The sequence below is a fragment of the Catharus ustulatus genome, chromosome 2 (genome assembly GCF_009819885.2).
Source record: "Catharus ustulatus isolate bCatUst1 chromosome 2, bCatUst1.pri.v2, whole genome shotgun sequence".
Taxonomy (NCBI): Eukaryota; Metazoa; Chordata; class Aves; order Passeriformes; family Turdidae; genus Catharus; species Catharus ustulatus.
Window position 1 is genome coordinate 105954410 of NC_046222.1, and position 15447 is coordinate 105969856.

At 40.2% G+C, this 15447-nt stretch overlaps 1 protein-coding gene across 1 annotated transcript; it reads left to right on the top strand.

Moving 5' to 3' along the window:
* The first annotated feature begins 4489 nt into the window (after nt 1-4489).
* On the top strand, nt 4490-13141 carry LOC116993159 (toll-like receptor 7). The gene is made up of 4 exons (XM_033053502.1): nt 4490-5234; nt 5649-5695; nt 6950-7078; nt 9612-13141. The coding sequence occupies exons 2-4, from the start codon at nt 5693-5695 to the stop codon at nt 12750-12752; spliced, it is 3273 nt and encodes a 1090-aa protein (XP_032909393.1). The 5' UTR covers nt 4490-5234; nt 5649-5692; the 3' UTR covers nt 12753-13141.
* The last annotated feature ends 2306 nt before the right edge of the window (nt 13142-15447 follow it).

The window sequence follows — 15447 nt, forward strand, 5'->3', positions numbered from 1 at the left end:
TAACAATTAAATTGCTTTACATCTATTCTGTGAAGTTGCTATCTTTTAAGATTGATGTTTCAGTATTCCTAGTATTACTAATATCACTTGTCTAAATAATGACCAAGCTTTGATCATGAGCAGTTTGGTGTACATGTCTTTTTTTTTTTTTGTAGTTTTTGACATTCCTTGATTGTGATGATAGGAATAATTTTTAGAAAAACTTTTCTGTTAATATTGTAAAGGTTTATTGAGCCAAGTCCAAATAGAAAATTAAACACACCTACAGAGACTGCTCTGTACCATGGTTGAAAAGTATCTGAAGATACAGGGTTTTTCAGACTGCACAGTCAATGGATCTTCTTCAGATTCCTGTTACAGAATACCACAATACTTGACTGCAGTGAATGAACTAGGGTACAGTAACTAATCTTGAATGATTTAACATTATAAAAACCATTTTTCCAGCTTATAGTTAAATATGGGTAATAAGTAAATATAGTCAGTAATGTATTATGGTAGGGGGTTGGGGCTCAAAATTGTAATTTTTTAATTAGGTCTTTAAATCCTATTATGAACTGGTTTCACTCTTTGTTAGAAAAGTAATGTGTATTAAAATACTATCCCTGCACTTAGATCACAGGAACTGAAGTTTCCTACCTGAAATTGCAGTTTTTAATTGCAAAAGCATTGCCATACTTGAGAGATGCTTTCCCTGCAATAGTGTTGCATTAAAAATAGCCTTACTTCATCCAAACTTGTTTATTTGGGGATATGTTTATAATACAATGATGTATTACAAAGTGAGTTTTTCCATTCCACTTAAGATAGTCTTCAGAAACTATTTTTTGTTTCTCTGAGAATAAATCTATTGGATCTTTATTTTTTCCCCCAGTAGTTTTCTACTGCTTCTGTGAACTTTTTTTTCTATGTGAAAATAAGTGAAACAGAATTTCACCTGTACTGCTTTCAGTGATGAATACAGAAATACAGTATATAAACTCTTGTAGCGATAATTCAGTTCAACCACTTATTCTGAGAAATTCCTCATAACATAGTTTTGAAAATTCAACTCTAATAACAGTAGAAATGAATTTGCAGTATTGTTTTATTTAGTAAAGAAATTTCTTGAATGTAACATCACATAATCATGTTATTTTGCAATTAGGTTGTTAGACCCCAAGTCTGAGGCCACATAATTACAGTAATTTTATGAATACAAGCTGCACTGTTTTGACCAAAATTTTGCTCCCATACCGGAAATGCGGCTAATACTCAGGAGCGGCCAATATGTGAATAATTTTCTGACATTTTCAACCCCAGGAGTGCAAACCAAGTCAGTGTAAACTGCAAAGTCGAGCTCCTGCCAGTAAAACCCTGCATTTACGTAGTTGTTACAAATTGGTTACTCTGTTGCGCGGCGGGTGGAGCTGCTCCGTGCAGGCAGCACAGGGGATGGGGAAGGCGGAACAGCTCACTCCTGCTGGCCCTGCAGCTTGGGGGAGGCAGGGGCTCTCTTCTGCTTGGCCCCACGGCTCGGGGGGCTCCCATCCCCACGTGCCGCCGCCACAGGCAGGCTCCATCCCCGCTTCCCATCGCCGCCGCAGGTGCCGGCGGCCTCTGTGCCTCCCCTGCCGCCGCGGGGCAGCGCCCGGCTGGGGTGACAGAGCCCAGCGGTGGCGGCAGCCGGCCCCGAGCGGCAGCGCCGAGCTGGGCCACCCAACCCTGTCGGCAGCCCCGAGCCGAGCCAGTAAACCCCGCCCTGCCGCGGTTCTGTCATTATTTGGCAACTTTGTTGCACACGGGTCCTCGCTGCAAACGATAGAGCGGCTTATAATCGGGTGCAGCTTATTTATGGACAAAAACCAAAATATTTGCCAACACCCGGTGATGTGGCTTATACTCAGTGCGGCTTGTATTTGTGAATTTACTGTATACCAAGTTTACACCTGAATACTACACAAAAGCTATACATTTGATGCACTGTATCAGTTTAGTTGCTCTATGCATCAGCTTGTTAGAAGCAAGGTCACTCAACTGCATTTAACAAGATGAGATGGGGGAAAGAGTAGAAGGAAAATTGCAGAACTAATCCTACTGTATGTCCTGCATTTTGTGCACCCAAAATGTTTGTAGTGTTACAGGTGACTTCCAATAGCTCTGTGAAAACTGCCTCAAATTTGACAGAATTTAAAGCCATGGGAACAAAAGATGGTGAGGGATTTGGTGTTGAATTCTCTCTGCTCCCTGGTCCATGCCTGGATTCTGGTCTGAAGATCTGACAGTTCAACCTGGTGGGAAACATTCCTCTCTCAGCAGCATTCTTTTGAGATAACTGAAAATATACCCCATTGCATAGCAGAAATTGGAGGATTTAGCTGATATTTGTCTGTAAACCTTATTTTTAATCATTCCACTACCCTAGTGCAAGCACACATGTTTAGTTCTCTTGGTAAGATGTTCACAGCTTTGCTGGAAGCTCTTGTCATAGACTCCAGGGGTTTTAAATGTCAGATGTTCAGAGTCTGGTGCTGTGGTAGTGGACTGTGGGGAATGAAACCTGTGTGTTTCTTGTACTCAAGGGCCCAAAACTGAACTGAGATAAAGCCACTCTTTAACCCTGCTTTGGTTGTTAATGTATTTATAGGAGCACTTTTTCTGCAGCAGCCAGGTTAGTTTAGACCTTGTCATTTTCTCCATCCTCACCAGAGCCCTGAGTGCTTCCTCTGCCCTTGTCAGCCACTCTCTTCCAGTGCTGTCTTCTGTTTATTGTTTTGGTTAGTTTTAGTGCCTGCAAATACATTTCTGCAATGGCTGTCAGCAAGGATCTTACATTACATTCATGGATCATTCATACAGCAGCTTTTAAGGCATCTGCAAGTGATTTTGTTTCCATTTCCCCAATTTTACTATCCATTTCTCTTTTTGGTTCTTTTCGTACATCTGTCTACATCAGTTTGCAGAATCAAGTTAGGCGTTTCAAAAAGTGAGCAAAATAACATTGCATAATTTACCCAGGAAATTATTCAAGAAAATGTTATGCTGAATGTTGTATTAACCATGAATAGGTGGGGTTGTATCCTCATTGTTGAAACGAGGGTCAGCACTTTAGAGAGAAGGCATTGCTGCAAGACCTTAGGACTGTAAATAAATACCCAGATTTAAGATGAACAGTGGCATCCTGATTTTGATTTATAAGTTAAAGCAACTTGCTGTAAGTTTTCTTTTAGAAGACAAGGGGAAAAAAAGGAATTCACCAGTCTGATTGCAAGCCAACTGACAACCAAACTCGTAGATGAAGACTAAAGCAATTAAGGACTCCTGCTTTATTTTAAATTACATTCTTCACTCAGCAGCAGCAATGTACATTTGCTCTTAACCAGTGGGTCCTCCCCTAACATGTGATGCAGTAGGAAGTACTTTTTTGGTTTTTTGGTTACTGTGTGTTTCAGAGGAGGTAAAAGACATTTTGTGCAACTTCTGAGGGAAGTTGCTTAAAATCAGTAAAATATGATTCCTGTGCCTCCAAAAATATGACTATATTTGGAATTCTGAAGTGCTATGCATTTACTCCCACCTTTTGAAGCAAAATATTGCTGTATTTGCTTCCCACATTTCATAGGTTTGGGTGGGGGGAAGCAGCAAAAGCAAGCTCTGTGTTTCTATTAGTGTTTAGCTAAACCTGCAGTTTCACTTTGTACAGAATTGAAACTCCTGTACTCTTAAATGGGTGACAGCAAATTTCTAATGCAAAAAAGAAACAGCCTTATTCCAAAATCAAATGCTGAGTGTCTGTCTAGATATTAAAATATCTGAAGTTGTGGATTTAGACTGCAAGGAAGATCTCCAAAGGCATGGAGCACCTGCAAAAAATTACAGTTTTGGGTGACTGGACAGTGATTTTGGTTTAGCAGCAAAACATTAAGTAGACATTAAGCATCTCATGTTCTGGTGTCACATAACAGGGACAGGGCTGGGTTCTTGAAGAAATCAACATACACAGTCCAGCTGTGTCAAATCATTCTCTTCTGTCATAATTATTTAAGCACATTATGTTTCCTATAGGGTCAATAATTATAAATAGGTGGAAGCTAACTTCCCTTTGTTGTGACATACACAGTGAAATATCCAGAGTGGAATACCTAGTGTAGAGTGAAGGTTTTTCTCCTACCAGAAATTTCTTGAATTGCTTTTCAACACACACCAGGATTTTAGTAAGATTTCTGCATTAGTTATGGTAGCACCCAATGAAATCCCCAGTGTATTTTGAAAGCAAAATCCAGTTATCAGTAAAGAGCGAAAGAATCATCCTGCATTGCATTCTTGTAGTATTCAGGCACAAAAGTGAAAAATATAGTCCTGAATTAATATATTTGGGAATTATCAAGCCCTTTTCTAGACCTTGATTGAAATGGCAATGATGGAACTTCCCTGTTTATGTCTATATGACTCTGACACTAAACACAGACAATTTGAAAGTATGATTACAAAATCTGTCTGTGATCATGATTCAGGTTCCAATCACCTGAAATTAATTTCTCAGATTCACCATAGTCAGAGAAATTATAAATTACAATTTCAAATGTAAAGAAAAATATGTGGAGAAGGAAGGCATGAAGAAACACCATGAACTCCACCTAATAAACATCCTAAAAATCGAGCCAGTCTGTTCTGGTGAGCGTGGAGGCTTCTGAGTATGAAACTGTCTGAAAGACACCATGCTCTGTGAAATGCTGGATTGTCATCAGCTTAAGTCTATCCGTGTAATTTTAAGCTTTGACCCTTCTACACTCTCCCACACAGTTTTGACCTTGCTCTATGCCATTTCCTGTGCACTTACCACTATCTTTTTTATCCTCATTGGCTTTGTTTCCCTTCCCCAAAGTCCCATTCACTTAATAGACATTTCTTCCATAGAGTATTCAACTTAGAACTGTCCTGGATCTTGAAGCTATTTGCATCAGGAGTGAATGACAAATAATAATTAATATAGGAATGACTAAGCTTCCAAAGCTGAACTATTGTTAACATCAATAACCAACTTCTATCTCTCTTTTCATGCGGCTTACACTAAAAGAAGGGGGTGAGGAAAAGGAGGAACTTGAGCTTCTGCAAATCTTAGTTTAGTCTGAAGTGACTGACTTATGCTTGTGTAACACATTTTTCTCCTTGCTGGTTGATGCTAAAATTTGTGGCCAAATATTTCACAATTGTCCTTTGGAATTCCCCATGGTTTGGATGTTAGCCTCTTTTGAGTAGGTATTACAGTTTTTTATGGTGTGGCACTGTATCTAGGTAAAACACAGTTTGAAATGAAAAATGTGTTCAAAAGTAGCATCGAAGAGAGCAAATTGCAACATATGAGAATAAAAGCACGTGGATGTATGAGTAATGTAAGAATTTGTTTAAAGGGGCAAAAATAAGACTGCTCAGTTATTTCTGTGGGGGTGGAGCAGTAAATGAGGTGCTGTTGTTTTAAGTTCAAACATTTGAGGAAGTAGGTTGCAGCAGTTGTTTCACATTCAATTATTTCTCAAGTTGCAATCAAGGTGAAAAGTAGTGATAGCGTAGTGATTTCTGCTGTTGTGAGTGAGTTATGTCATGTTACATTCTCCTCTGCACCTCAGCTGAACCATTTTGATGCTGTTTTCTTCTGCTCCGTTTTACAGTCTCTTCCAGCATCCAATCTGGCAATCCTAGAAGCACACAGAAAATGGTATGTTAACCTTTCATTTTAAAATTGCTCCTAGATATCTTTGACTGGAACAGTTTTGGAAGACTTTCAAGAACATATTCTGCGTTGCTGTTTTCTAAATGGTCCAGTTTACTGTTATGGTTAGAAACTGCAGTGCATCATGACCAGAAACAAAAGTATTAATTTGCATTAATACTTAATGTACAGCACTGCTACAGAATGGGTAATGAATGTCTTATCTAAATTCTCTAAGTTCTTAGATTTTTTTTTCCTCTACACTTTCCTCTTGTCATAAACCTAAAATACATGTGGAACCTGTAAAGAAAACCTTCCTTCAGAAACATACAGCTGTACTGTTGCTGATTATTTGAAGAATAGCCTAAATCATTAGGAGTTTATGCATGTGTCAGCTGAAATCAGTAGATTAGTTCTTTTCAAAGATCACAGGGAAAAATGCAACTTGCATACTCTAGCTGTACTTTTAAGCAGACCTCTCATTGCAAAGACATTGCACAAGACAGCATTACTTTTTACTCTTATTTAGAAGTCTTTTTGTTTGTTCTGGTACTATAATGGACGCAAGGTTTTACACATGCAAATAGCCACATACAGCACCATCTGTATGAGCATGTATGTATGTATGTATGTAAAGAGTATATAAGTTTTTACAGTTCAAATAGCTAATGCATTTAAAAGATTTTCAAGAAAGGGAAGAACATACAAAGAAATGCAGCACAAAGATGGTAGCAGCTAGGCTGGCTCTGCAACACTTAGGTTCCTAAAAGTACCGAAATATGTGAGAGTTCAAAACCTGAGTATTGTAAAAGACTCAAGAGTCTTTTCTTAAGAAACTTACAAATATATTCATGAAGACTATCAAACCCCAGATGCACTCCACCTAATTTCAGGCACCTAAATATGCAGCATTAATCTCTGCCTTGGTGTGTAGTCCGGCACATTGCAGATCTCCCTCGATCTTGAAACCCAGCAGTTCCTGCTTAGAGCTCTCCCTCTCTGTCTCTCTCTCTTCTCTCCCACTCTCTCTTGAATTTCAATGCTGTTAAGGTTGAGTACAGTAAATTGAGGAACTTGGTTAAACACCTGAAATTCAGGGCCTGCATGCAAGGTTCATGAAGAAAGTTTGTGTCTTCAATCTAGTCTGAAATCACACCTTGCCCATGTCATGGTCTAGTGCTTAAAAAAAGTGGTTAAATCTGGTTAATTAAATCTTTAAAGCCTAAAAACCTAATTAACTTTCCTTTCCTTCATTTAAAGGTAGAAAGTCTGCTGGACTTTGATGTACATCAGTTGTCAGTATTTGCTTCAGTGACTGCAGATTTGGTGTCCCCGGCTGGTGACAGCCAGCTCTTCATGGTCTGCTGTGGTGTGTGTCGACAGATAAAGGTACAAGTACCCATGTGATGGTGGAGTGACATGTCTTGTGGTGCAGGGAGTCTCTGTGGTTGCCTCTGCTGTGCTCCATGGGCACTTGCCTTGGGTAACCAGACTAGCCATCAGTCCATCAGTCTGCTGATGCAAGAAATGGAGGCAGGCAGCTGCTGGGACATCACAGGTCATTTGGTAGTATAGGTGCCTTACAGTTTTACATTAGTCTCCTAACATTCTTTACATGTATAATATGCTGTGTCCCCAAAAAAAGAATGAAGGAAGGCCATTTTTTTCAGGAATATGTTCAGATTTTTCTTTGGGAGTGTCCCTTGTCACTCTAAGAAAGACTTTCAATTTTCCAAGTAATTTAATAGCAATGGCAGAGCCCTTCTTTCTCCTTCCCACATCCTTGACCATATTACTGGAGAGAAAAAAGGATTCTACTTAAAAGCTCCGGTGGTGGGAGGAAATAAATGCCTTTTTTCTTTTCCAAATTCACTCCCCACTTACTCTGATTATCCTCATTAATAATTTTTATCCAAGTGCTTTTCTGCATCAGGAAATTAGAAAACTTAATCCTCCTCTAAAGTGGATTGGCTAGACTGTACTGAAAACACTGGTGAGCTCTCTTACCCAGTGATCTCTGTCAGGGTGAGTTTCCAAAGTGAATTCCAATAAGCCAAATGAGGGTTAATTTGATAGCCAGCAAGTGAAAACACAAGAGTTGGAGATAATGAAATATGAATACATAGGCATGGCTTGGTTATTCCATATGAGCCTTCCCTGAACAACTGTATGAATGATAGCCACGACTACCAGCCGTGGTATTTAGCTACCTTGCCTTTTCCAGATGATCTGCAGAAAAGAAAGCTTCCAGGGAATGGGAAAGGCAATTCTGGTAGCACTGTAGCACTGTGTCACTGAATTACACTGAATTCAAGGTCTGCAGTGGACTTTTACATTTTTCCTTCAATACTGAGGCTCTGTAATTCCAAAGATGACTGAAGGAATTATCAGAGTGATGAAATTTGGATGTTGAGTCAAGATTGTGTAAGTACAGCGCTGTGTGAGACCTGATGTGACTTCTCTTACATTTTCTGCCCTGCAGGTCACTAGGGGACTCTTCCAGATACATGGATGCAGAGGTAGATTCAGCACAGTTCTCTAAGATAACACAGAAACATAAAAGTTGTACAGGGGACACAGTGCTCGAAGTAAACAGGGCATGCCAAGGGAAGCCTCATTCCACCTCTAAGTCTGTGTCACCTGCAAGGCACAGCTTGGCAGCACTCAACATAGTCCCTGTATATTCTTGTGTCCCAGCTAAAGAGATAAAAACATTTCCATGTATCTTGAACATTTTACCTAATCATCGGATTTTCACCTGAGTTTTGACATTTAATCAATATTTCGCCACACATAACCAATCCTCATTGTTTAAGAGCACTCTATGTGCCATGCAGGCCTCCACCACTGAGTTTTCAAGAGAGAAATGAGGCTGTTGATTTTCACGGGGTGTATTGTATTTAAAACTCCTGACCAGCACCAGACACAAGCAGTTAAGATGCTCGGCAAGGCAGCAAGATGGTCAGGGCCCCGCTGCCTGTGCCACACCAGCCAAGGCTGGCAGCTGCCAGACAGGGTTTCCTTGACACTGAGTGCTGCTGAGGAAGTAAGTACTAAGTTGTGAAATATTAAAAGCTCTTCCCATAACACAGATAAATCCATGAAGTCAGAAAGACCACAAAGACTAAACAGTCAGAGAGAGTGTCTTGCAGTGTTTTAACATGCCTGTGGGATTTTGGCTCTGGTTCTGTAGTCTGCTTATTAGACTTTTATGGAACATCCCTGATTTTAAACCTGTCTTTGATTTCCATGATCCTGCCTCACTGTGATACATTGTTCTTCATCCCTCTTACCTTGTTGGGCAGTGAAAATGCAAACTGGTATTAAACTTTATGGAAATAAAGACATTGACTGGCTTAGGTGGCTTAGGTCAACTCTACCTCCATTCTGACACTTACTAGAGGAAGAATATTTGTGATAATGTTAAATTTGAATTATTAACTCAATCACCTGTTATGATGTTTCAAAAGAATGCACAAGTTTTAAGTGAACATAGATTTCATCCATCTTGCATATGCATTGAACAAATAATGTGCTCATCTATACCATTATTAAATGGCAATCTGCAGGATGTTTAATACCTCTTATTTCCCCATAAAAAAAAAGTTCACAGAGACCTAGACATTATTCAACCTTTGTCACTTTTTCAGGAGTTTGTTTTATAATAATTAATTTTTTAGACTGTGGTATTTTAATGAACACTAGAATTCTTGGTGATAATAAAATGTAAAAAAAAAATTAAGCATTTGAGGGAAAAAACCTAAATATGCCTGTCTGAAACTTATAATACTGCCTGCATATCCATTCATGGTCAGTGTGAGACAAGAACCAGAATTTAGCTGTATAGTTGGCCTGACCCAGCGTATGGGTGAAATATTCCCATTGCATTACACTAATACCTCCACGTTTCCTTGGTTTTTAGGTACCTTGTGCAAAGATGTCAAATGCATTGCCATTTATCTTACTCTTCATGTTCCCAATGCTGCTGTCAGGGGCTTGGTTCCCCAAAACCTTACCCTGTGATGTTCAGTCTTCAGAAGGTACTGTGACAGTGGACTGCACTGACCGGCACCTTACAGAAGTCCCCAGAGGGATCCCTGGAAACGCCACCAACCTTACCCTGAGCATTAACCATATTCCCCACATCTATCCAACAACCTTCCATCATCTTGAAAACCTCGAGGAGATTGACTTCAGATGCAACTGTGTGCCTGTCAAACTGGGGCCCAAAGACCGAGTGTGCACCAGCCCACTGAAGATTGAGAATGGTAGTTTTGCTGCTCTGACAAGATTGAGGTCACTGTATTTGGATGCAAACCAGCTGGCAGAAATACCCCGAGGTCTTCCTGCCACTCTAACCCTGCTAAGCCTGGAAGCAAACAGCATCTTTTCTATCCAAGAAGCCAGCTTCTCAGAGCTAGGAAACATGGAGGTATTGTATCTTGGGCAGAACTGTTACTACCGCAATCCATGCAATGTTTCATTTGAAATTGAGAAAACAGCCTTTCTGGGGCTAAAGAAGTTGACAATACTATCCTTGAAATCCAACAACTTGACACAAATTCCACCCAACCTGTCGTCTACTTTAAAGGAATTGTACATTTACAACAACATGATTGAAGAGATTCAAGAACAGGATTTAAGTGGCCTTCCCAACCTAGAAATTCTCGACCTAAGTGGCAATTGCCCACGTTGCTATAATGCCCCATATCCTTGCATTCCCTGTCCCAAAAGCTCAATTCAGATACATGCCAAGGCTTTTGACTCCTTGGAAAACTTAAGAATTTTGCGGCTTCACAGTAATTCTCTTCAGAGCATACCCAGCAGCTGGTTTAAAAACATCAAGAATCTCAAAGAACTTGACCTGTCCCAAAATTTCCTCATGAGAGAGATTGGAGACGCTCAGTTTTTGACATTTATCCCCAGCCTAGTGCAGCTTGATCTGTCCTTTAACTTTGAACTGAAGGTGTATTCTCCCTACTTGCATCTTTCTAAAACATTTTCTTCCCTCTCTAACTTGGAAACCCTGAGGCTCAAGGGTTATGTCTTTAAAGAATTGAGAGCACAAGATCTACATCCACTGCTCAGTCTTAGGAATCTAACCATGTTGGATCTTGGGACTAATTTTATTAAAGTTGCAGACCTGACAGTGTTTGAAAAATTCCCAGCTCTTAAGTTCATTGATCTGTCCGTGAATAAAATTTCTCCTTCTTCAGGGGAAAGCAACTTCTATGGATTTTGCTCTAACCCTGGCATTTCAGTTGAGCAGTACAACAGGCAAGTACAACAAGAGATGCATTATTTCAGGTATGATGTATATGGGCGAAGTTGTCATTCCAAAGACAAAGAAGCTTCTCCCTACCAACCTTTAGTTAAGCAAGATTGCCTTAACTATGGAAAAACTCTGGATTTAAGCAGAAACAATGTGTTTTTTGTTAACCCCTCAGACTTCAAGGGATTTAGCTCCCTCAAATGTCTCAATTTGTCAGGTAATGCAATAAGTCAAACTTTAAATGGAAGTGAATTCTCTTACTTGTCTGGATTGAAATATCTGGATTTTTCTAGCAACAGGGTTGATTTGCTGTACCGAACTGCTTTCAAAGAACTAAAATATATAGAAATTCTAGATCTGAGCGATAACAAATATTATTTTCTGGCAGAAGGTGTTTCTCACGTGTTAAGTTTTATGAAAAACCTAGCCCACTTGAGGAAGCTAATGATGAATGAGAATGAAATTTCTACCACTATTGATACAGGAATGGAAAGTCAATCTCTTCGAATTTTAGAATTCAGAGGAAATCGTTTAGATGTTTTATGGAAGGATGGGAATGAAAAATATTTTTCCTTCTTTGAGAATCTAACCAACCTGGAAGAACTGGATATTTCCTTCAACTCTCTCAATTTTTTGCCTCATAGTGTTTTCGAAAAAATGCCTCCCAATCTCAGGATCCTCAACTTAACAAATAATCAGCTGAAGATTTTCTTCTGGGGAAACCTCCCCTCTCTGAGGAACCTCGTAACTCTGGACCTGAGCAATAACCTCCTGACTAATGTACCCCGAGAACTGTCCAACTGCACTTCATCTCTGCAGGAGCTGATGCTGCGAAACAATCGCATTCATCGGTTAACCAAATATTTTCTCAGAGGTGCTTTTCAACTGAGGTACTTGGACCTCAGCTCAAACAAGATTGAAATAATTAAGAGATCTAGCTTCCCTGAAAATGTCATTAACAACCTGAAGATGCTGCTTTTGCATGGCAATCCTTTTAAGTGCAACTGTGAGGCTGTGTGGTTTGTGTGGTGGATCAATCGGACGCAGGTGACCATTCCTCTTCTGGCCACGGACGTGACCTGTGCTGGCCCAGGGGCACATAAGGGAAGGAGCGTGGTTTTCTTGGATCTGTACACCTGTGAGCTGGACACATCCTATTTGATCCTGTACGCTCTGTCGGCTTCAGCCGTCCTTGGCTTGATGGTGTTTGCCGTGATGAGCCATCTCTACTTCTGGGATGTGTGGTACAGCTACCATTACTGCAGTGCCAAGCTCAAGGGCTACCGGCGCTTGTCGTCACCAGATGCTTGCTACGATGCCTTTGTCGCCTATGACAGTGAAGATCCAGCTGTCAACGAGTGGGTGCTGGACGAACTGGTGGAAAGGCTGGAAAACCAAAAAGCTAGGCAGTTCAATTTATGCCTGGAAGGAAGGGACTGGCTCCCAGGACAGCCAGTGTTTGACAACCTTTCCCAGAGCATTCAGCTGAGCAAAAAGACCATATTTGTGCTGACCAACAGGTATATTAAAAGTGGCCGCTTCAAGAGCACATTTTATATGGCTCATCAGCGACTCCTAGATGAAAAAATGGATGTCATTATCTTGATATTTCTTGAGAAGGTTTTTCAGAAGTCCCGCTATGTGCGTCTGAGGAAGAGGCTGTGCAGAAGTTCAGTCCTGGAATGGCCAACGAATCCTCAGTCTCAGCCCTACTTCTGGCAATGCCTGAAAAATGCCATAGCTACCAGCAATTCTCTGGCTTACAACAAGCTTCTCAAAGAAACTGTTTAGTTCTAACATTTCCCTTAAATATTGTTTTTATACACATGCACCTTGTTTGGCACTTTTTAGTGCGCACCAAGAAATTATTCACTACCCCCTGGAAGTCACTTGCAGAAAATCACCACTTCCATCTTTTAGTTCACTATAGGCCTCCAGCATCTCCTATGGTTGGGTCAAGTGTGGTTAAGACACTTGTTGAACACGCTCTAGTACACAGGGTGAAGGAGTGGTTGGACCTTGCCTAAAGTTGCTGCTGTTCAGACACTGTTGGAATACATGGGATTTTAATAAAAATGTATAGTTTCTTTATTTGCTGTATTTATTGAAATTGAGAAAAGAAATTGCTGACACATTTGTGTCTGGAAATAGCTTTAGAAAACCTTATTCTTTGATCTTAGGTGTTGGGAAAATAAAAGATTTCTTATCTTTTCATCTTAGTCTTACAGCTTCTGAGTCTACCACTTCTGTCTGAGTGGGGAAACTGGGGAAAGCAAATTCTGTTGGGACTGGTATCAGGGGCTTGGGTCTGGTACAGGAACTTTCCCATTGTTGCACAGTCAAAAAGCTCACAAACCTGAAGAGACTTGGAAGTATGTGTGTGGACTGAAATGGGAAGATAAGTGAGACATGAGTTCAGAAGGTCTAGTAGGCTGCACGTGGAAAGGAGTTATAAGATAAAGGGATTCCTTGTACATGGAGCTGCTCTCTGGGTTCAAGGAGAGGCAGCAGGACAGCAGATGTGCAGAGGGAGAGGCACAAGGCAGATGGAGAAAATCAGTTAAACCAAAGAGACAAAGAACTAGATAGCTTCCAGATCCCTTCCAACCCAAACTGTTCTATAATTCTGTGATCTCAACTGCCTCTTGCAGTTCCTTGCCTAGATTTTCTGTCTAGTCCTTTCTTTAGAGTCCCTTTTTGATTTAGTTAGTAGGCATGCAGACAGACAAGAACACAAAAACAAACAAGAAAACTAACGTTCATATAATATGACAGACAATAAGGATTTTTTTTCCTTCAAATTATCATAGTGGTGCTATTGATTTACAACAGAAGCAGGAGAAAGATCAGGGCCTGTTTAGAAGAGTGCATGTTTTATGATTTTATTTTGACATTGGAGGGAGGATCTGGGGAATTAACAGCTGACATCAGTGCCAGTGGAGGTCATGGAGCTGATCATCTCAAATGCCATCATGCAAGAAGTACAGACAAGCAGGATATAAGGTCCCACTGGCATGGGTTCATGAAAGGCAGGTCTTCCTTGACCAGCCTTGTCTCCTTCTGTGACTTAATTACCTGCTTAGTGGATGAGGGAAAGGCAGTGCATGTTGTCTATCTAGAGTTCAGTAAAGCCTTTCACATAATTCCGCACAGAATTGTTTAGCCGGGAGAAAAGGCAGCTCAGGGAAACCTTATCACTCCTGAAAGGAGGCTGTACTCAGTGGGACTCAGTATTTTCTCCCATGTAGAAAGTGACAGGATGAAAGGAAATGGACTGGAGTTGCACCAGAGGAGGGTTACATTAGATATTAAGAAAAAAACTTCCTGGGAAGGGTTGTCAAGCAATGGAACAGACTGCTCAGGGAAGTGGTGAAATCACCATCCCTGGAATTGTTAAAAAAACATGTGGATATGGCACTTGAGGATATGTTTTAATGGTGAACATGGTCATGGTGCTAGGTTGATGATTAGACTTGATGATCCTAGTCTTTCCAACCTTAATTATTTTATGATGCTATGCTTTCTTATGGTTGTGTTTGTAAACAAATGATTTGAAGTTCAACTACTTTGTTCTCATTGTGACTGAGACAGTCACCAATCACCACTTTGCCCATGAATCCCTCTCTGTTTTAAAAAAAAAATCTAGGTGGGCCTGTTTCCTAGTTGGTTCCCTTAATATCTCCACCAAGATATCTTCTTCAATATGCTTTAGGATTGCTTTTGTCCATTATATGGTGTTCCTAATTGAGGTCCAGGAAGTTAAGATCACCTATAAGGACAAGGACAGCTGACCTAGAGGTATTCCTTAATTCTTTCTAGAATAATTTCTCATTGTCATGGTCCCACATGGGTGGTTGACAGTATACTCCCACAACAACAGGCATCTTCATCCTTCCCAGAGACTCTCAACCATGTCATCATCAACCTCTCCTTCACATAAAGAGCCATCCCCTAAATTGCCTGCCCTGCCTATCCTTCCTGAAGAGCCTATAACTATGTTATAACACAATCACCCAATGAATCAAAGGTATTGTTTTATTTGGTAAAGAAATTTCTTAAATGCAGGAGTATTTAACCCACATTACTTTGCAGTTAAGTTGTTAATAACCCCGAAGTCTGAGGCCACACAATTATACCAAAGCTTACACCTGAGCGCTACACAAAAGGCATACAATGCATTTAATGCACTCTATCAATTCAGTTGCTTTAAATATCAGACCTTTGTTTCAAATAAAGTGCTGAACTATTTGTCTTTCCTTTGCACAAGTACTGTAAATAAAGCTTCAAAATTACTTGTGCCAAGAGGCTGCTTGTGCTTCTACTCTTTTGAAACTCTTTTTGGGAAGACTGTGGCCTGCAGAGGTGAAATAGAGAAGAATGTAGACATTGACTTTTATGTAAACCTTGTTCATAAATCATGCTTCATCTGTCTTGAACATCAGGATGAACTGTTAGTCACATCAGACTGGTAAACATCTTCATAATA

Bases quoted from the DNA above. Each gene is read 5' to 3' on its own strand.
- LOC116993159 (XM_033053502.1), top strand. The intron at 7,079-9,611 runs GTACAAGTACCC...CTTGGTTTTTAG, and splicing joins GTGTGTGTCGACAGATAAAG to GTACCTTGTGCAAAGATGTC.